The sequence below is a fragment of the Podarcis melisellensis genome (assembly GCF_964234715.1).
Source record: "Podarcis melisellensis genome assembly, chromosome: 9".
In the NCBI taxonomy this organism is placed as follows: domain Eukaryota; kingdom Metazoa; phylum Chordata; class Lepidosauria; order Squamata; family Lacertidae; genus Podarcis; species Podarcis melisellensis.
The window spans coordinates 69339726-69363161 of NC_138541.1; the positions used below are offsets into that span (position 1 = coordinate 69339726).

At 44.4% G+C, this 23436-nt stretch overlaps 1 protein-coding gene across 6 annotated transcripts in view; it reads right to left on the reverse strand.

Moving 5' to 3' along the window:
- The window catches only part of SLIT2 (slit guidance ligand 2), a 244603-nt gene that overhangs the window by 101186 nt on the left and 119981 nt on the right, over positions 1-23436 (reverse strand). For all 6 annotated transcript variants that reach the window (XM_081924339.1, XM_081924337.1, XM_081924338.1 and 3 more), the window contains exon 5: positions 7986-8057. In XM_081924339.1, the coding sequence (XP_081780465.1) occupies positions 7986-8057 (72 nt within the window). The remainder of the gene's footprint in view (positions 1-7985; positions 8058-23436) is intronic.

A 23436-nucleotide genomic window follows, 5' to 3' on the forward strand; every position in this document is an offset into this window, starting at 1 on the left:
CGCAAATACTAAATAAAAATTAGGCAAAATACTAGTCTGACTGAATAACATGGTAACAGCTGAGGTGTAAGAATCAAACTCTTTCCTCCTAATATGTTTAGTGATCCTAGTAGGCCTATTGGAAAGTAGTGTGTGTCTTTCTGACTGTGTTTTTAAGATCCCTGCCAGTTAATTAATGTTTTCTCTATCCAAAAATGCAAATACTTAAAAAAAAATAAAAATGAAGCTATTGTGAGGTTGTTAAAATTATTTGTTGTTGTTGTTTAGTCGTGTCCAACTCTTCATGACCCCATGGACCAGAGCCCGCCAGGCACTTCTGTCTTCCACTGCCTCCCGCAGTTTGGTCAAACTCATATTCGTAGCTTCGAGAACACTGTCCAACCATCTCGTCCTCTGTCGTCCCCTTCTCCTTGTGCCCTCCACCTTTCCCAACATCAGGGTCTTTTCTAGGGAGTCTTCTCTTCTCATGAGGTGGCCAAAGTATTGGAGCCTCAGCTCCACGATCTGTCCTTCCAGTGAGCACTCAGGGCTGATTTCCTTAAGAATGGAGAGGTTTGATCTTGCAGTCCATGGGACTCTCAAGAATCTCCTCCAGCGCCATAATTCAAAAGCATCAATTCTTCGGCGATCAGGCGTCTTTATGGTCCAGCTCTCACTTCCATGCATCACTACTGGGAAAATCATAGCTTTAACTATACGGACCTTTGTCGGCAAGGTGATGTCTCTGCTTTTTAGGATGCTGTCTAGGTTTGTCATTGTTTTCTTCCCAAGAAGCAGGTGTCTTTTAATTTCGTGACTGCTGTCACCATCTGCAGTGATCATGGAGCCCAAGAAAGTAAAATCTCTCACTGTCTCCATTTCTTCCCCTTCTATTTGCCAGGAGGTGATGGGACCAGTGGCCATGATCTTTGTTTTTTTGAAGTTGAGCTTCAGACCATATCTGAATTATGGATATATGGAATTCTCATGTAAAGGACCCCTGGATGGTTAAGTTCAGTCAAAACTGACTTTCAGGCTGATGGAACCAGTCTTTGTCTGCAGGCAGCTTTCCATGTTATGCGGTCAGCATGACTAAACCATGCTAGGTTGGCAGGATCTGGGACAGAGCAACGGGAGCGATTGTGCAGATTCGAACTGCCAACCTTATGATCGGCAAGCCCAGGAGGCTCGGAGGCTTACCATAGCACCACTTGTAAAGCAGTTGCTGAGCCTCTCAGAGCCCATAGCTGGCTCTCTGCAGGCAAAGATCCTCCTATCCCAAGAGGAGGAGAAGAAGACGCAAAGTGTTGTATTATAATGAATAGAAACATAGAGAAAGAACTTGGTACCAAGGGAAAAACCAGTGCTATGAAGGGCCAGGAAGCCTTATTCAAGAAATCTCCAGGGGTACCACACACTGTTTCTGCAGTATGGATACCAGAGGAGATCTTGGACTACAGCAACTGTTCATAATAAAGTCTTACTTTTAATTTGCCAGCTTGGGGAAACTCTACTTGTTCTTTTTTTTAAAAGCCTTGTGCATACATCTTCTCTACAGAAACCTGAATTGCCATGGGGAGCAGTCTAAAATGCACGAAAATCTTCACATGTAAATCACAGTGTGTGGGGTTTATTCATTTCACAATGTGCATAAAGTCTGGTTATATGGGTTTCATGTACCTTTTTGAACTATTGTGACGATCCGTTAAATGTTTATAGCCCTGCCTCCCAATAAATCCTAAATCCACATAAGGGGTTTGACGCCAGCAATTGTCTGTGCCCTTTTTTTAAAAAAAACAAAACCAAACTGCTGCATAAAGTCTGCCCACCTTGTGGGTGTCATCCTCCTCCGAGTCTCATTTTCATTACGTAACACAAAGCAATACAGTAATGTTTCTGTTCATTTATGAAACATTACTGTACATATTTTTCATTATCTAAACATATTAAGCTTCTTTAATATTTCATTTCAAATATATTTATGCATCATAGAATTGTCCTTAGACTTTAGAAATTATCAAGAATACCTATGACAGCTTTCCTCAAGGATTCTGCAAGCAATAACTTTATTTACCCTTTCCAAACACATATACTACTGATCACATATATTGACACATATTATCTCTTTTTCACCCCCAGTTGAGAGTGCACAAAACACCACAGGGGTTCTTTATTAAGTTCCTCTGAAAGCATTAGCACTTCAATCATGTAACTCCCTGCTGTCTCACGCTTCTTTCTCCTGCTAGAGTTATATATTCAAATCAATGGGTGGTGTTTAGAAATATTTCTGCGCTCCAGTTGTAGCTACATACTGGAGACAAAATGTTATTACCATTTCTGTCCAAAGTCAAGCTAAGGTTGAAAGGAAAAATCTAAGATTTACTTATCATCCTTGGGGTTTTTCTTTTACTTAATGAACTTATTAGTTATCAGGGGTGGTCAGTCCATTGGTTTGTTCTCTTTAATTTTCTGTTTATAATTGTCTGTTCCTCACTATTTTGCACTGTATAAAAAAAGAAATGGTTCATCTCTTTGATATCTAAATGGTAAATGCAGCTCTCAAAGATTTCAAAAGCAGATAAAACCAATCTGCTGTGTTTTGATTATTCTGTAACTACTTTGTTTATTTCACACATGTAATAAAATATACATTATATAGATAGATAAACAGATAGATAGATAGATAATGCACACATTTGTGAAGCAGATGTAGGTCTTCCTTTAATCACTAACAGAAGTGCTACGGGAGTTTAATTTAACTTGTATAGATCAATGTTAGAAACAACTTTTCTTTATGCTCACATAAGTACGTGCGCACACAGTTTCTGTGGAATGGCTATTCTAACAAGCTCACCACTTTTCTCAAGTCTTTTTCACTCAGGAGCATTTGAGCATATGGTCACCAACTTCGTTACTGGCTCTAACTTGGACCTTTTTTGATTTGCGTTTGCATCTACCAAATTTTCTCAAGTATTTTAAACTCAATTCATATCGACTACGATTAACTGCATACTTATTTACAACTAACCGCTTTTATAAAAACCCAGAATTGATAAGTTTCAGAGGTACTGGTTTCATGAAGTTTCACATAGATTTTAGTATCAACTATAAATCATTTCAAGACACACTTTGATAGTCACAGTAAAGAGAGAATTAAAGGTTCTGTTCAAAAATAGTCAGGTTGGTGTTCCAGCCAGTCAATTTCTCAGACCCTTAAGTAGCAATCCAGAAAATAATAGTGGCAGTATAGCAGGCATTCAGAAAGATCTTCAACTGCATCTTCATAGACATAAACTGAACTACTCTCTAGTTCAAGGGCAACTACTCATCATGCAACAGTTTGAACTGGTGGTTTTGCATAATTGAGGGTGGGGGAGATAGCTTAACATTTGGCATGTAAGTTCAAAGACATAATGGGCAAAATGAAAATAGCACAATGCAGCCAGTAATTGACTGGAATAGATTCGCGTTTGCTTTTAATGGAGGCATCATCTACCTGAAAAGGTAAAGGGACCCCTGACCATTAGGCCCACTTGCGGAGGACTCTGGGGTTGAGTGCTCATCTCGCTTTACTGGCTGAGGGAGCTGGTGTTTGTCTGCAGACAGCTTCCAGGTCATGTGGCCAACATGACTAAGCCGCTTCTGGCAAACCAGAGCAGCGCACGGAAACTACCTTCCCGCTGGAGTGGTACCTATTTATCTATTATACATCTATCTTTCAGGTGTTTAAAATGCTGCCACTTGAATTGCTAGTATACATATATATCACTAACCATGCATATATGCTTAAGTAATTGTTGCATAAAACATGTAATGCATCTTTGCAATTGCTGGTAGTTAAGAAGGTGGGAAAAATGAGACCCAAACAAAGAACGAAGATCTTTTCAATAATAACAATAAGAAGAAGAACAATAACAACTACAACAACATCATCATCATCATTCAGAAGACCAGAAGGGTCTTACTGGTTTTGATGAAGGGTTGACATATTCAAAGCACATTACATCCAATTAAGAGAAAATGGAGGGAAGTGTTTCTGTAACTCAATCACACACTTTTTAATTCAGAACCTTGGGAGTGAATAATTATCATGCCACATATTAATTAAGAAATCAACAAGCCCAGAGAAATGCTTGAACATTCGCCTGGAATCGGTGAGCATCTCTTGTCTTAGTAAGCCAAGCTACTTATGCATGGGCCGCTCTTTCCCTTCTGCAGTTGAGCAAGAAAGTCTTCAATTAAATGTTGTTTCCCATTGTATCTAAAACAGGAAAATATAGTTCCTTTTCCATGTTTGGAACTATATAGGGTCTAAAACCACAATTTTAGGATGATTTAATATCTTGGCTTGTTCCGAACCTGGTAACCATAATTTTCTGATCTGGACCTAATGGGAAACTGTGGTTGCTAGAAGACATCAAAATTTAATTATGGTGTGCTGAGAAGGGAAGGAATGGAAATGGTTGTGTGCATCCCATAGCACCACCAGGATAATTCATAACTTGGTTTACAAATCCAAGATACGATCATGTAAATGAGGCCATTAATATATGTAAATAAGAAAATAACAGTAAGAAAATAAATATTAAAATCCTTGGATTGGTTGTAGCCCAACTGCTTGGAGAACTGAGATAATACAGTGGTGCCCCGCAAGACGAATGCCTCGCAAGACGAAAAACCCGCAAGACGAAAGGGTTTTTCGGTTTTTGCGACGCTTCGCTAGACGATTTTCCCTATGGGCTTGCATCGCAAGACGAAAGCCCATAGGGAAATCTTGGGGACCTTTTTTTAAATGCTGGCGGTGGGGAGCAAAGCCTTCCCCCCCCCCTCCGGACTTCAGAAGAGGTCCAGGAAGGCCGGCAGGGGCGAAAGGCTTTGCTCCCCACCGCCAGCATTTTAAAAGCGGTCCGGGATAGCAGGGAAGCGCTTCCCGCTATCCCGGACGGCTTTTGAAGGCAGGCAGGGGGGGCAAAGACTTTTGCCCCCCCTGCCTGCCTAACCGGGGGCTTTTAAATCGCCCCGGGACTGTCCGGGGCGATTTAAAAGCCCCCGGACGGCTTTTGAAGCCTCCCCCCGCCGCCCGGCTTCGGGGCAGGAAAGCCTCCCCCCGCCGCCCGGCTTAGGGGCATCGTCCCGATGCCGGGCGGTGGGGCAGGAACGCCTCCCCCAGCCGCCTGGCATCGGAACGATGTCCCGAAGCCGGGCGGCCGGGCGGGAAAGCCTCCCCCCGCCGCCCGGCTTCGGTGGGGCAGGAACGGTGGGGCTTTTAAATCGCCCCGGACAGAAGTCCTCCGCTGTCCCGGGCGATTTTAAAATGCCGCCCGCCAGAAGAGGTCGGGGGAAGGCGTTTTCCATAGGAACGCATTACAGTGGTGCCTCGCAAGACGAAATTAATTCGTTCCGCAAGTCTCTTCGTCTTGCGAGTTTTTCGTCTTGCGAAGCACGGTTTTCCATAGGAATGCATTGAAAATAAATTAATGCGTTCCTATGGAAAACGCCTTCCCCCGACCTCTTCTGGCGGGCGGCATTTTAAAATCGCCCGGGACAGCGGAGGACTTCTCCGCTGTCCGGGGCGATTTAAAAGCCCCTGGGAAGGCAGGCAGGGGGGACAAAGGCTTTCTCGCCCCGCCGCTCGGCTTCGGGACATCGTTCCGATGCCGGGCGGCGGGGGGAGGCTTTCCCGCCCGGCCGCCCGGCTTCGGGACATCGTTCCGATGCCGGGCGGTGGGGGGAGGCGTTCCTGCCCCACCGCCCGGCATCGGAACGATGCCCCGAAGCCGGGCGGCTGGGGGAGGCGTTCCTGCCCCACCGCCCGGCATCGGGACGATGCCCCGAAGCCGGGCGGCTGGGGGAGGCGTTCCTGCCCCACCGCCCGGCATCGGGACGATGCCCCGAAGCCGGGCGGCGGGGGGAGGCGTTCCTGCCCCACCGCCCGGCATCGGGACGATGCCCCGAAGCCGGGCGGCTGGGGGAGGCGTTCCTGCCCCACCGCCCGGCATCAGGACGATGCCCCGAAGCCGGGCGGCTGGGGGAGGCGTTCCTGCCCCACCGCCCGGCATCGGGACGATGCCCCGATGCCGGGCGGCGGGGGGAGGCGTTCCTGCCCCACCGCCCGGCATCGGGACGATGCCCCGAAGCTGGGCGGCTGGGGGAGGCGTTCCTGCCCCACCGCCCGGCATCGGGAGGATGCCCCGAAGCCGGGCGGCTGGGGGAGGCGTTCCTGCCCCACCGCCCGGCATCGGGACGATGCCCCGAAGCCGGGCGGCGGGGGGAGGCTTTCCCGCCCGGCCGCCCGGCTTCGGGACATCGTTCCGATGCCAGGCGGCTGGGGGAGGCGTTCCTGCCCCACCGCCCGGCATCGGGACGATGCCCCGATGCCGGGCAGCGGGGGGAGGCGTTCCTGCCCCACCGCCCGGCATCGGGACGATGCCCCGAAGCCGGGCGGCGGGGGGAGGCTTTCCCGCCCGGCCGCCCGGCTTCGGGACATCGTTCCGATACCGGGCGGCTGGGGGAGGCGTTCCTGCCCCACCGCCCGGCATCGGGACGATGCCCCGATGCCGGGCGGCGGGGGGAGGCGTTCCTGCCCCACCGCCCGGCATCGGGACGATGCCCCGAAGCCGGGCGGCGGGGGGAGGCTTTCCCGCCCGGCCGCCCGGCTTCGGGACATCGTTCCGATGCCGGGCGGCTGGGGGAGGCGTTCCTGCCCCACCGCCCGGCACCGGGACAATGCCCCAATGCCGGGCGGCGGGGGGAGGCGTTCCTGCCCCACCGCCCGGCATCGGGACGATGCCCCGAAGCCGGGCGGCGGGGGGAGGCTTCAAAAGCCGTCCGGGGGCTTTTAAATCGCCCCGGACAGTCCCGGGGCGATTTAAAAGCCCCCGGTTAGGCAGGCAGGGGGGGCAAAAGTCTTTGCCCCCCCTGCCTGCCTTCAAAAGCCGTCCGGGATAGCGGGAAGCGCTTCCCTGCTATCCCGGACCGCTTTTAAAATGCTGGCGGTGGGGAGCAAAGCCTTTCGCCCCCGCCGGCCTTCCTGGACCTCTTCTGAAGTCCGGAGGGGGGGGGAAGGCTTTGCTCCCCACCGCCAGCATTTAAAAAAAGGTCCCCGAGATTTCCCTATGGGCTTTCGTCTTGCGATGCAAGCCCATAGGGAAAATCGTCTAGCGAAGCGTCGCAAAAACCGAAAAACCCTTTCGTCTTGCGGGTTTTTCGTCTTGCGAGGCATTCGTCTTGCGGGGCACCACTGTAATTGATTTTCAATGCATTCCTATGGAAAACCGTGCTTCGCAAGACAAAAAACTCGCAAGACGAAGAGACTTGCGGAACGAATTAATTTCGTCTTGCGAGGCACCACTGTACTTGAAATGTGGTAACTGGTTAATAAAGTATCAACTCCATAATGCATCTCTCTATATTTTGAAAGTCTGCAAAAACAGTGTGTGGCCTTTTTTGAGATGGTTACCCTAGGCCAGGGTTTCTTTCTTTCTTTCTTTCTTTCTTTCTTTCTTTCTTTCTTTCTTTCTTTCTTTCTTTCTTACTACAACTCCCATCATCCCTAGCTAGAAAGGCCAGTGATCAGGGATGATGGGAAGTGTAGTCCAAAGACAATTGGAGGTCCAAGTTTGGGAAACTCTGAGGCAACATGTTTTTATTCTTCAGGAATGCTAAAAAATTCATTGCATTCATTTTAAAAATAAAAATCTAATGTAAGGAATATATATGCTGTTGAGTTGAAATGTTTAAAAATACTTACAATTAAAATAACTTTCAACTAAGAATATAAACACTAAGTGCACTTTTGATCAGGGAAAGACATAGACCATTTCAGACATTAACACAGATGTAAAATTAGAATGCGATATCCTTTAGTTTTTGTTACTAAATCCAATTTAAGTAATATGACATCACCATATATTACTTAATGAAGTGCATAGACAAATATAGATTTATGTATAAAATAAATGAAATGGTGTTAACTTTTTATTATGAAGGAATTAAAAAATACTTACAGGTTTTTAATGTCTACAGCTCCACGGAAAGCCTTTCTAGGAATGGCATGAATCTGGTTTTCACTAAGGTCCCTAAGGAGGAAAAAAAGAGAGAAATACTTAGGTAGATTCATATATCATACAAAGAACTTCTGTTTAAGAACAGGTATTTCAAGCTGATCCGGACCACTATAATTCAAACAAGATCTGAATTATGCACATTACCTTAGAATGAATGACTTGCTATCAACAACAAAGAAACAATCACTTTTCAAAAATGTAGCAATGAAGAACTCATTTTTGAAAAAATGCACACACCATTCCAGACAACCCTTAGCCAGACTTGCAGTTTGAAAGGAAGAGCAATTTTTTTCCAGACTCTCAATATTTGTATTAAAATATTTACTCAGAGTTTATAATGGGCTGGATCGAGACTTCACTACTGCTGATTTTATTCAGGGGAGATCCCCATAGCAGAGTAAAGAATCTTTCTTCTGCTTTCCTCTCTTTGTAGTCCCCAGCACCACCACCCACTCTCTTCTGGAGGGTCCAGGGACCCCCCTGGAAAAGTGGGGCAGGGGAGAGGGGTGCTGGGGGCTATAGGGAGAGGGGGAATCAACTCCACTTGATCAAAAACCTTCTCTGGACAGGATAAGTCTTTCTGTCCAGGGAAAGTTATGTTTATGTCCGGCTCCATTGCTTGTATTCTACTGAAGAAAGAAACAAAGAAGAGGAAAAGCTTTCTAAAAAGAGTGAAAACAAATGTTTAGTAAGAAGACTGTCAACCGTTTGATGAATTTACATATTTCACTAAAACATCTATGCAACACAGGTACAGTTTAACTTGTTTCTAGGCTTGCATGACAAAAAAAAATTCCTTCCAGCAGCACCTTAAAGACCAACTAAGTCAGTTCTTGGTATGAGCTTTCGTGTGCATGCACACTTCTTCAGATACACTGAAACAGAAGTTTCCAGACCCTTCTATATAGTGAGAAGGTGGGGAGGGGTATTACTCAGAAGGGTGGTGGGAATGGGTGATTGGCAGATAGCTGTGATGAGCCTGTTGACGACTCTTAACGACTGCAATAGGTCTTACAGGAAAAAGCAAGGGGTGAAAAGGTGAAAAATGGCTTTGTTATGTATAATGAGATAAGAATCCAAGGTCTTTGTTCAGACCAGGTTTCTCCATGGTTTTAAGTTTGGTGATAAGTTGTAATTCAGCAGCTTCTCTTTCCAGTCTATTTCTGAAATTCCTTTGTAGTAAAACAGCTACTTTGAGATCTTGTATAGAATGTCCTGGGAGATTGAAGTGTTCTCCTACTGGTTTCTCTGTCTTGTGATTCCTGATGTCCGATTTATGTCCGTTTATTCTTTGGCGTAAGGTCTGGCCTGTTTGTCCAATATAGAGAGCTGAAGGACACTGTTGGCATTTGATGGCATACACAATGTTAGACGATGAGCAATTAAATAGTCCCGAGATGGTATGTGTGATGTTGTTGGGGCCAGTAATGGTGTTGTCCGGGTGTATGTGGCAGCAAAGTTGGCATCTGGGTTTATTGCAGGCTCTGGTGCCAGTGTCTACAAAGTGTCCAGCTCTCTATATTGGACAAACAGGCCAGGCTCATCACAGCTATCTGCCAATCACCCATTCCCACCACCCTTCTGAGTAATACCCCTCCCCACCTTCTCACTATATAGAAGGGTCTGGAAACTTCTGTTTCAGTGTATCTGAAGAAGTGTGCATGCACACGAAAGCTCATACCAAGAACTGACTTAGTTGGTCTTTAAGGTGCTGCTGGAAGGAATTTTTTTGTTTTGACTATGGCAGACCAACACGGCTACCTATCTGTAACTAGGCTTGCATGGAAATTAAGAGACAAGTGATGTGATTTAATCTCACTTAAATTTAAATAAGGGACATGGGTGGCGCTGTGGTTTAAACCACTGTGCTGTTTGGGTGTGCTGATCGGAATGTTGGCGGTTCGAATCCCTGCAACGGGGTGAGCTCTTGTTGATCGGTCCCTGCTCCTGCCAACCTAGCAGTTCGAAAGCACGTAGTGCAAGTAGATAAATAGGTACCGCTCTGGTGGGAAAGTAAATGGTGTTTCCTGTGCTGCTCTGGCTTCGCCAGAAGCAGCTTAGTCATGCTGGCTGCATGACCCGGAAAAACTGTCTGTGGAAGTGGACAAACACCAGCTCCCTCGGCTTGTAAAACGAGATGAGCTCTGCAACCCCAGTGTTGTTCACGACTGGACTTAAATGTCAAGGGTCCCTTTACCTTTACTTAAATTTAAATAACACAGCAATGTGGCTAAAACTTAATATTAAATGACTTTGGATGAAATATTTGTATAAAACCAAATTAACTTAATAGTAATATTCATGTGCCATTAAATGTCAATAATTAATATTCATCTATGCTTCCATTTTATATGCATAAACTTCAAAATTACTCTTAACAGAAGGCACCACCTGGTGACAAAACCCTCCAAACACACCAAGGCTATTTATTTGGATATATTTCCAAATAAGATATGCATATGATTGACCTTCACCTTTGATTTAAATATAAGTATGCACACAACACACTATTTAATGCATTTATATATATCACATGTTGCCAATGCACTTAAGGTAGTTTACAAATTAAAATATTAACTAAAAAATAATTTTAAACTGCCAAAAGATAAGGGGGGAGGAAACAATAGCACAATTATAGCAGTGCACTAATTGCATCCTCTTACCATCCAATCTTACACAAAGATCCTTATTTCTCAAAAAAGAATGTATAAGATGCTAAAACACTCTTACATTTTTTTTTATCTCGGTGACAAGGCATAGGGCAAATCCTGCCCCTATTTGTTTACTTATTAAAAACAGAATTTCAGTCTCATGCACAGAGAATAGTGAACAATCAAAAACAGTGGACCAGATTCTGCCAAGCTCACTGAGCACCCTGGTTTGGGTGTTGCAGGTGCACATTGCTAACTGTGATGGACATGCAGTTGAAATGGCAAGTTAAAATTATTTATTAAATTTTTATTTCACCCCTCTTCAAAGGAGTGCTGCATAGTTCTCCCCGTAGTTTATCCTCACAATAACCCTGTAAGGGAAACCCCACCCCACCCTCCCACTATATACAGTGGTACCTGCGGATGCGAACGGGATCCGTTCTGGCGCTCCGTTCGGATCCTGAGCTGAATACAACACGTTCCTCCGCGTGCCGCGATTCGCTGCTTCTGCGCATGACATCATTTTCAGCATCTGCGCATGCGGCGAAACCCAGAAGTAACTAGTTCCATTACTTCCAGGCCGCCGCAGGACGCTACCTCAAAGGATTTAACCCGAAGCGACTTTAACCTGAGGTATGACTGTATAAGCTTTTGGTGACTTCTGTTTCAGTGTATCTGAAGAAGTGTGTATGCACCCAAAAGCTTATACCCAGAACAAACTTAGTTGGTGTCTAAGGTGCGACTGGACAATTATTATTTTTTATTTTGACTGCGTCAGACCAACACGGCTACAATGCCTGAACCTGTAAGGGAAGTTAGACTGAGAGACAGCAAGTGAACTAAGATCACCCAGTGAAATTCATGTCTGATTGTTGATGCTGAACTTGGGTCACACTAGACCTAACACAACACCATAACTATTGGAGATCTGGTACAGAACAAAGAAATCTGTTCAGGAAACCCCAGGGCAATCTTTAAACAATGTTAATTTTTAGATTTTAAATGCTGAAGGCATTGTTATTTGAGTCTTTATTTACTCTCTGAAGTGCATTTGAGAGTTCATATGCTGAAATATCCACCATTAAAAACCCCCAGAAAACACCATGCAGTTATGTCAAGGGTGTAGGCTAGGCTAGAAACGTTTTTCTCCAACTTTATTTTTCTCTGCAGGGATTCATCTGTTGAAGAACATTTAGTCATATGACCCCATTCTGAAGTGGTACAGCCCCGACACAGATTTATCCCCTCAGAAAGAATGAGCCATGGTTGCTAGAGAAAGATGCTCAGATGCTCAAGTGATGAAGCCAGTGCCTTAAGCAAGCTCTAAAACTGAAAGAAAAGTGAGGGAAAATCAATCAGTCGCATGGAATGGATCTACAATGACTTCCTTTGCCTCTAAGCCATGTTGTTGTTTTGTTTTCTAAAGTTCCTGTGCTTTTCTAACAGGGATTTCCCCCCTTGCTTGTATACCACACTAAGAAAAGGGTCCCTATAAGGAAGAGACAAGACCAATAGTCTTATTTTGAACTCAATCTGAATCCCTTGAACAGAGGGAGAGCATTGCCCCAGTTCGACAAGTTCTGCTGGAGACCCATTATGTAGTCATAATTAGTTTGACCATGGTACGGTGGACTCAGTACCCACAATTCCCTTCTAAGTCACAGTGAAAATCCACAGGTTTCCTCTTGGTTGTCTATTACTGCAGTTCTTTGTGTGCACATTAGTTTCCAGTAAAGATATTGAGGGTAGCATTGCAAATTCCCCCAAAGCAGACTTTTACTGAATACATGTGAATATATGGTACACTAGGAGCCTAGGGCTTGCTGATCAGAAGGTCGGCAGTTCGAATCCCCGCGATGGGTTAAGCTCCCGTTGCTCGGTGCCTGCTCCTGCCAACCAAGCAGTTCGAAAGCACGTAAAAGTGCAAGTAGATAAATAAGTACTGCTCCGGTGGGAAGGTAAACGGTGTTTCCGTGTGCTGCTCTGGTTTGCCAGAAGCGGCTTAGTCATGCTGGCCACATGACCCAGAAGCTGTACACCAGCTCCCTCGGCCAGTAAAATGAGATAAGCGCCGCAACCCCAGATTCGTCCGCGACTGGACCTAACGGTCAGGGGTCCCTTTACCTTTACCTTTAGGAGATTGGGTAGCAATCTGGGATCCAGAGAACTCTCCCATCTTTACTTTTATTAAAATAAATAAATAAATTAAAAATAGTAGTAAATAAAAAAAATTAAAAATGGTACAATATAAACAACACTATCCTGAGTCCCACAGTATTGGTAAAACAGCAAAAGTTGATTTAAGGTGAACTCAAAAATAGAGATTCAGGTAGGTAGCCGTGTTGGTCTGACACAGTTGAAATAAATTTTAAAAAATAAAAAATTGTCCAGTAGCACCTTAGAGACCAAGTAAGTTTGTTCTGGGTATAAGCTTTCATTTGTTCTTTATTATAAATATATATACATATGTATTATTAATAATGAAATGAATTGTCAGGGAACTGCCATCGGAGCTAAGAGGAGAGGTAAGGCTCCCCAATGATGCCGGAGAGGGAACTAGCAAGGAGAGAGGGAGAGCTTCCGCTGGGGAAGGAAATCAAGGTGACACCAGGAAGAAAGGGGAGGCTGAGAGTACTTCGGAGGGAAGGCTCCGAGACTCTTCCAGTGAGATCAGCGGGGAGAGCACAGGACCTCCGCTTGGCACGCCTAGGCTGCGCAGAAAGCTTCCGCGCAGAGAAGCTAGGAGGAGACTTGGAGTCAAGGAATTTTTATGTTGGAAGAAGTTCAGGAAACACCCACTGACGGATTCTGCCAGTGACTGAGACAGCCGCGTTGTAAGGGCTGTCAAGCCAGGGAAAGGTTTAGCCATACAACCAGCTTGGAGCAGTTTGTGGCTTACACACAAGCAACCCCAATTCCCATTACATGAATGATACAACAACAATGGGCTAATGGAAGAAGCCAAAGACCATTTAGATTTTTCTAGTGCCTCATCGGTCTTTCATCACTCTTGGGGCACCTCAAACTACCCAAACTACCAGCATCACAGAAGAAGAGGGCTACATGCTCCCAAAATAGGCAAGGCCACAAACAAGGAGTACAGTGGTACCTTGGGTTGAGAGCTTAATTTGTTCTCGAGGTTTGTTCTTAACCTGAAACCGTTCTTAACCTGAGGTACCACTTTAGCTAATGGGGCCTCCCCAGCCGCCGCACGATTTCTGTTCTCATCCTGAAGCAAAGTTCTTAACCCGAGGGACTAATTCTGGGTTAGCGGAGTCTGTAACCTGAAGCATTGTACTTGGAATTTTCCCAGAGGGATGCAATTAGACAGGGTGAGGGTGGCAAATAAGCTTTTGGGTGCTATGATTGCAAGTCACTGACAGGAAAAGTCAGCATCAAATCTTACTTCACAAGTGAGACCAGAGTAAAACTAATCCACCCAATCTAACAAAAACGATGAAATATGCTTGGTTTGGTTTTGTAATTAAACCAGACAAACTGTTTTGCAAAGACTATCATTTTTGCTTCTTTTGAGAACATGTATCATGAAAGATTTTATAAAATGTATTAGCAAATTTATGATTAGTTATCGATAACACAAAGGTAAATAACTGGAACAGAAAGCATTTTGGACTAATGATTTATTTAATAACCTGAATTTACAGTTCAACTGCACAGGTTACTGGATAATGTAGCATACATTGCTTTGTAGAAGAACTGACAGATTACAAACAAGTGCTCATTATAGCAACATGTATAGAAAAAAGGAAAGAATTACTGGATTTATATAAGATTGGTTAAGCTTATAAATCAGGGTGATTTTGTTGTGAAATTAATAGTTGTATTTTAAATCAGGATGCTATAGTCTGTATCAGCACAGAAAAGTTTTAAGTGAACACACACTGCACATTTCTGTATGTATTTTTTAAATTAAAAAATGTACAGGGAACAGATTAGTGAATCACACATAATGCACCCGTTCGTTGCAAATGAAGCCAGTTCTGCATTGCAGCTATTTTATAACTCACCGAAGACTTCCAATTGAATATGCCATTTGCTTTATAAAGCACAGAGTGCTATTATTTTAATTGTATAAATGGAAATTGCTATGTGCAATAACTATCATGCACATCTAAGGTTGGTTCAGTGTTCTCCCTCTTCCTACACGGGCCCCATTAGCTAAACCAACATTTACTTAAAGGCAATAAATTTTCCGAAGAAAACATTTCTCCAAATTTAATTACCGGACATTTTATTTTTCCTCCATGGTTTAACCTCTCTTCAGATTCTGATCAGTTGTATCATAAATCTATAATGGCATCCAATACTTTAGAGAAACTGCTGAGCAAGGAATAACGTGTCCTTATTTTCAGAGCTGTGAAATGAAAATATGGAGGGAAACATGTCATCCAGAACTACACAATTTGAACACTTGTGCCCTGACAAGAGCATACAAATTCACCAAAAACACAAGCAATTCCAGTATAAACTGACCCAATAAAAGAAATAAAATTGCAGCTAGGGGGAAAAGGTTATCAATCTGCATAGCCAAGCTGGCTGAGGAAAATGGAAATTGTAGTTTAAAACATCTGGAGGGAACAAGGTTCTAAACTGGGTGATAGAAACATGCATATTTGTTGGTTAAATTTATATCCTTCCATGTGCAACATCCAATACAAGACAAATAAACAATATAACTTGCACTTGGACCATGAAGGCTGATCGCCGAAAAATTGATGCTTTTGAATTATGGTGTTGGAGGAGACTCTTGAGAGTCCCATGGACTGCAAGAAGATCAAACGCATCCATTCTTAAGGAAATCAGCCCTGAGTGCTCACTGGAAGGACAGATCCTGAAGCTGAGGCTCCAGTACTTTGGACACCTCATGAGAAGAGAAGACTCCCTGGAAAAGACCCTGATGCTGGGAAAGATGGAGGGCACAAGGAGAAGGGGACGACAGAGGATGAGATGGTTGGACAGTGTTGTCAAAGCTACAAACATGAGTCTGACCAAACTGCGGGAGGCAGTGGAAGACAGGAGTGCCTGGAGTGCTCTGGTCCATGGGGTCACGAAGAGTCGGACACGACTAAACGACTAAACAACTAAACAACTACAACTTGCACTTTTAGGTACAGTGGCACACAAACCTTCCGGTCAGTTTAACAAACTATCACCATTAAACTAAACTATCGCCATTAAACTATCACTAGCTGAAGGCCTAACAACTTTGATTACTGGAGAAAGCATGTCAAGTCCCACCGTTTTTACCAACTTTACTACTACCACGAGTAGTAGTAACTTACACCTGCCTCAATGTCTTCTACATGCACCGCATCAGAGCTATTTTGGGCATCACAAGGCAGGGCAGAGTCTCAAACAAAGATGTGCTCTCCTATGCCCACATTCCCAGCATGTTTGCACTCCTGTCTCAGCGACGTCTACACTGGTCTGGTCATGTCTACAGAATGGAAAATGGCAGGATCTGAAGGACGTGCTCTATGATGAGCTGACTTCAGGCACCAGGCCTGTTGGTAGGCCAACTCTGTGTTACAAACATGATATGAAGGCTGGCAACATCAACCCCACCATGTGGGAATCCCTTGTAGGCAAAGGAATGGCCATTGGGAGGAGCGCAGAGAGAAGAAACTTCATGTCTCTCCTCTATTGGTCTCTACAGCCACAGCAGGCACTGTAACTCCTCCAACAGTTTGACTTCAGTTTGCACCACTTAAAGTTGACATTGAAGGACGTTAATGCACATGTTGCTCTGGGGCCATGGCTGTAAGGAAGAGTGAATTCTGGAAAAGCAGGCATTACCTTTCCCTAGGGATCCACTCACCCAGTGCTTTTTTCTGGGGGGACGCAGAGGGATGCATACCCCAAAACATTTTTTAATCTAAGTTTGGTCTTGTTGAGGGGCAGTATTTCAATGTGAGTAGGAAAATGAGAGCACCCCTAAACTTTTTTTTAGAAAAAAAGCACTGCACCCACCTTCACCAGTGGTATTTCTGTATGTATTTTTTAAATTAAAAAATGTACATGGAACAGATTAGTGAATCACACATAGTGCACCCGTTTGTTGCAAATGAAGTCAGTTCTGCATTGCAGATATTTTATTACTCACTGAAGACTTCCAGTTGAATATGCCATTTGCTTTATAAAGCACAGTGCTATTATTTTAATTGTATAAATTGCTATGTGCAATAACTATCATGCACATCACCCATTCCTGTGATTCCTGTCCCAAGGACAGAAGCGGACAGGGCCCCACCTCTTGTTTTATCTACTACATCAGACAGTTCTGGGAGATAGAAAAAAGAAAGGTATAGGGTCAGTCAGGATGGTTACTCTTCTTTCAGGTGGGTAGGTGTGCTTAGGTTGGCAATGGATAGTTGGTTGGTTGGCATCTGGCAAAGCTTCTCCACCTTACAGAGGGGAGGAATTGTGAGCAGGAGCCATTCCCAGTCTTGGGAGGGGGCGTTCCAGCCCCTGCCCAGCTGGCCTGGCTGCCGCGCCACGCCCCCAGATAGCCAACCAATCAGGTGGAGGCTTGGGGGCGGGGTTTAGCAGCTCTATGTTTACTTTACAAGCTTAACTGATTTTATTTATGATTATCACACATCTACTTTTTAAAGCAGTTTTGTGTATATAGCTGTGTGTTTATCAGTGTTATTATGTACACACTATAAGAGTTTGGGACGCAGGTGGCGCTGTGGGTTAAACCACAGAGCCTAGGGCTTGCCGATCGGAAGGTTGGTGGTTCGAATCCCCATGACGGAGTGAGCTCCCGTTGCTCGGTCCCTGCTCCTGCCCACCTACCAGTTCGAAAGCACATCAAAGTGCAAGTAGATAAACAGGTACCACTCCAGCGGGAAGGTAAACGGTGTTTCTGTGTGCTGCTCTGGTTCGCCAGAAGTGGCTTAGTCATGCTGGCCACATGACCCAGAAGCTGTATGCCGGCTCCCTCAGCCAATAAAGTGAGATATGCGCTGCAACCCCAGAGTCGGTCACGACTGGGCTTAATGGTCAGGGGTCCCTTTACCTTATAAGAGTTTAAGCTGTCCTTGTATCTTTCTGAATAATAATAATAAAAACCTATGGGATGGGCCTCAGGAGGAAGAAAAAGAATTGGAAAGTGTGCTGAAGTAGCAGCACCCAAACAGTTATGCTAACCGTGGACGGATAGATAGGGAACACAAGGGGTTTTTGGCCATATCTACTTCTCTCCTTGTGAATTATTCTCTGGCTAACTGGTTTCAGGAGATGTTCTGCTCTAGACTTCTCAATGTTGGATTAGTACCTCAACTTATAGATCCCTTTGCACATTGTATAATACATGCAGCTGTGCCTGAGAAAAACATAGCTGCCAAGAGTCGAGGGCTCAAAAAGTAACGTAAGTTTAGGAGGGTGCCAGAGTTCAAGACATTCATAAAACGTTACGGGTGGGCTTCATCCAGCATCAAGTGGAAATTCCAGCGGCTACTGCCCAACCTTTGCCCCAAGCAACTACCCAGAAGCATGGTGTTCTGTGCGGACAACTGAAATAAATCCTAAACACTTTCCAAGTTTTTGTTTTATTTTTGCAATCTTCATGGAACTAAGTGAGTAGAATTCATATCCTTTCCATTACTTATTATAAAGGTTCACATTCGACCTTGGAAATAAACTAAAGCATCAAATTAGCAATTCTCAAAGCAAGAATCAATTCCATCATGCAATGCATCCAAAAATGCACTTACAGTAATTTGTTACAGCATAAAATTAAGCAGACAGTAAATATTATTCATTAAAGGAAATTAATTTCCTGAGCAGATTCACCACTCAAATTATGGAAGGCTACAATGGCTTAGCATTAATGAATGGTAATTATAAAAATAAAAAGGAAGTACACCAGAGCCTCACCTATTCTTTTCTTGAGATCCAAAAACGCTTTGAGAGGGTATGGCACCTTAATCAGCTATCATTCCATCTTACATAATGTGTAATTTAAAAATAGCTATCAATGCAGGGCTTAGCTGTGGGCATACCTAAGATACCTAAGCCCTCTTAGGGATATTACAGGTTCCCTCCCTGAAGTTTTTAGACACAAAAAGTCCCACTGGCAAAGCCAACAGAGGAAGCTGAGTGACGCCCATTGACTTGTCAAAACATTTTAACAACAGGTCGCTGAATGATGAGCAATATAATATAAAAGTATGATACACCATTGACCCACATCTCTAGATATAAGAATGGCCGCGTGAACTAACTCTGAGCCCCATTGACTGAAACATGTCATTAAATATCTATTCCAGTCACAATATTTTGATGTTCACGGGCCTCAGTCTAGGCATGTTAACATTATTTTAACAACAGAATTGTTGAGGAGTTAAATTTTGTCATGATTGATTACTCGTCTTTGCATTACCTGAAGGTGATGTCAAAACTTGGTTAATAATTGCAACAGCTGTTGCAGGTTATGTTTGAACTGCCAGCATTATCATGGTAAACCATGATTACCATGCTTTCGCTTCAGTCCTCTACTAGTGTGAGCAGAAGCAACAAGCCACAACCCATGGCTAAGTATTATGTCCAAACCAGGGATTGAAGTTTCTTTCACTCAAAGGAACCATGACTACCAAGTGAAGATCAGTCTTGGCTTTGCATTGTGGGATTGTTGTTGTTTTGAGCAAAGAAGAAGAAGAAGAGTTTGGATTTGATATCCCGCTTTATCACTACACCAAGGAGTCTCAAAGCGGCTAACATTCTCCTTTCCCTTCCTCCCCTACAACAAACACTCTGTGAGGTGAGTGGGGCTGAGAGATGTCAGAGAAGTGTGACTAGCCCAAGGTCACCCAGCAGCTGCATGTGGAGGAGTGGGGAAGCGAACCCGGTTCACCAGATTACGAGTCCACCGTTCTTAACCACTATACCACACTGGCAAAGCAGACCACACTCCAGGTTTCAGACATGACACTAAGTTTAGGAAAATAATAATAATAATAATAATAATAATAATAATAATAATAATAATAATAATAATAGAAGCACCCCAGCCACTCTGGGCAGCTCAAGCGGGAACCATCAACTTATTCTTGTGTGTATCCTTTCCTACTTTCAGAAAAGGAGAAATTCCATCACTGTTTAGAAAGGTCAAATCCTAAAATAATGTTTAAATGTGAAGTGGAAATTGAACTACGTATTATTGTGTCACAACAAATTTGATAAGCACTACCATGAAACATAAAATTTTAAGTAAATGAACCTAGTTCATCAGCATTGCAATTGGATGAAATGACAAACCCATTTGACATTTAATGGCATTTCAAAGGCTGTGATCCTACTAAGCCATTAAAACCCAAGATTCCTATTTCCAAGTAAACGGTTATAGGATTGCACTTTCCGACCTGTATTTAGTTTTATCAGTTACAGATAGGTAGCCGTGTTGGTCTGCCATAGTCAAAACAAAAAAAAATTCCTTCCAGTAGCACCTTAAAGACCAACTAAGTTAGTTCTTGGTATGAGCTTTCGTGTATCTGAAGAAGTGTGCATTCACACGAAAGCTCATACCAAGAACTAACTTAGTTGGTCTTTAAGGTGCTACTGGAAGGAATTTTTTTTGTTTTAGTTTTATCAGTTATTGCATTTGTACTCTACCTTTCTTCAAAGGGGTTCACATTGGTATATACAGTGATTTTGCCTCTTTTCTCCTCACAAAAACCAAACAACACAAAAACAGTGAGCCACGCTTGGGGTGGTCAAGCACATGCTGAGGCTTGCTGGCTAGAGACTCAGGAATGTCCGTCACTTTTCCTAACATTTTCTATGGCTAAAGAAGCAGGTTGCTTCATTGACAGTTCACAAAGATCAGTGGGTATTTGTGTGGTGTTTGGGTAGCATATTTTAAAGTAGGAAGCATTGTTTTATCAGGAAGCACTGAGGATCCCTGGTGGGTGTAACAGTGCAGATGAGCAAGGCAAGATAGCCTAAGTTCTGCAGCTGCTATTGCTGGTATATGGACCTTTGTAATGTCTCACAGATCAACAAGGCCAGAGCTAATGGCTTAGTGAAGCAGTGAGAAGCAGCAGCAGCAGCACAAAGTTGAGAATGGCTGGTGGCGAGCAGCAAGTAGCCACTTGGGGCAGGATGCTAGTACCTTTGTCAGTGGCTACCACAGGTTCTTTCATGAGGTGAACACTGGTGCAGACTGAGAAATGACTGTTCCTAAATTATGGCTGCCACAAGCATTTCATTTCCTTGCAGGAAGCTTCGAGGTGAGCCTATGCCCAGTAAGGGGAAGAGCCATGGGTGGCGCTATGGTCTAAACCACTGAGCCTCTTGAGTTTGCCGATCAGAAGGTTGGCGGTTCGAATCCCCACAAGGGGGTGAGCTCCCGTTGCTCGGTCCCAGCTCCTGCCAACCTAGCAGTTCGAAAGCACGTCAAAGTGCAAGTAGATAAATAGATACCAATCCAGTGGGAAGGTAAATGGCGTTTCCGTGCGCTGCTCTGGTTTCGTCAATCATGCTGGCCACATGACCCAGAAAAACTGTCTGTGGACAAACGTCGGCTTCCTCGACCTGTAAAGTGAGATAAGCACTGCAACCCCAGAGTCGTTCGCAACTGGACTTAACTGTCAGGGGTCCTTTACCTTTACCTTTTTTGCCCAGTAAGGAGAGCAGATCCTACCTTCCTGCACCTTTTCCCAAGACTGGGTAATCTATTTTGAGACAAGAGAAGAGTGCAGATGAGGAGCTGTGTGTCTCCTCCAGAACCCTGGGAGAAAGTCTTTTGCTTCTGGGGATGTGATCAGCCCCAAAATCCCCAGAGTGATAATGAGACTATTCAACACCATTCTTCCACTGGGGGCTCTGGTAGTGGTAAGGTAAAGGTAAAGGGACCCCTGACCATTAGGTCCAGTCATGGATGACTCTGGGGTTGCAGTGCTCATCTCGCTTTATTGGCCGAGGGAGCCGGCGTACAGCTTCCGGGTCATGTGGCCAGCATGACTAAGCTGCTTCTGGTGAACCAGAGCAGCACACGGAAATGCCATTTACCTTCCCACCAGAGTGGTACCTATTTATCTACTTGCACTTCATGCTTTCGAACTGCTAGGCTGGCAGAAGCTGGGACTGAGCAACAGGAGCTCACCCCGTCGCGGGGATTCAAACCGCCAACCTTCTGATCGGCAAGTCCTAGGCTCTGTGGTTTAACCCACAGTGCCACCCGCGTACCCTGGTAGTAATAGTCTCAGTCTAATCCCTGATGGAGAAATATACTTTGCTGGGAGGTGCTCGAGACCTTCTCTTGCCTCAAATGTGAGCTCTTGTGCTTAGGAAAAGATGGGTTGCAGCAGAGGGAGATGTAGGTGCTTTGTGAGCACTTCTTTGTCTTTTTCACAAATGTGCTCAAGCTTTTCCAAGTGTCCAGAGCATGCACAAAACTTCAGCCCCCTTCAGGTCAAACAGTGCATCTGTACCAAAGATGAAACCAAGGCTCCTTAGCACAATCCAACTCCAGCACTCTGGAACTGTGTCATTCTGTTCTCAAGGAATCAAAGAGCTGCAATGCAGGGATCTCAACTGAAGTCTCCACTATAGATGGCTACCAAACCTCTGCTTAAAAACCTCCAAGGAAGGAGAGTCCACCACCTTCCATGGGAGACCCAGTGTCGAACAGCTCTACCTGACAGAAAGTTCTTCCTGATATTTAGTCAGAATCTCCTTGTAACTTGAAGCCATTAGTTTGGGTCCTCCCTCTCTTGTTGCTTTAATCATACTGGCCCTCATTTCTGTCCCAACAGTACCAGATCCCACTCTTTCTTATCCCTACCCACTGAAGGAAGAGGGAGTTGCTCTTTGCGACCATTTTTCTTTTATTTCAACTTCAGTAATGGACAGCAAATATATTAAAATCAATTAACGCATGTCAGTGAATGACTGGATCTTGTATCTCTCTAACCAAAAAACACAGCCCCCAGCAACTAATGAGTGGCAGTTAAATATCCCAGGGCTCCAGTCAGGAATGCACTGGGTTTGGAAATTTAACACTCTCCTTGCAAACCATTGCCATAGCAACATGAACAAACAGCAGCAGAAAGGAGCCTGAAATGGGGAGGGGGATATCTAAAAAAAAAAAAAAACCTTGGGTCAGTACAATTGGGGTTGGAGCAAACATTGAGAACCAAGTTCAGATTCAATAAAATCAGTTTAGGGCAGTTGGGAGAGCTCTCTCTCCCACCCTATATTCAGGAGCACATTTTTTAAGGTTCCCCGTTTTCTTGCTAGCTTTGCATAGTTATTGAAGTAGGATTTTGTATGCATCTTGTTTCTGAACTATTTGTTCACTGCAGATATGTTTATCAAACCCTTGCAAGTCAAGAGAACACACAAGTTAAGACAAGTCTTAAAAGATATGCTGTAAAGCAGATATTCAAACGGTGACGCTTTCTATAAGGAGTGGAATACAGTGGTACCTCAGGTTACAGACTCCGCTAACCCAGAAATAGTACCTCGGGTTAAGAACTTTGCTTCAGGATGGGAACAGAAATCGTGTGGTGGCGGCACAGTGGCAGGCCCCATTAGCTAAAGTGGTGTCTCAGGTTAAGAACAGTTTCAGGTTAAGAACGGACCTCCAGAACAAATTAAGTTCTTAACCCAAGGTACCACTGTAGAAGTTAAGCCTGGAATGGTGCATGGCTTAAAAATATGTAACTAGTCTCACTAACACATTCACCCATACTAAACACTGCAAATATGGATTT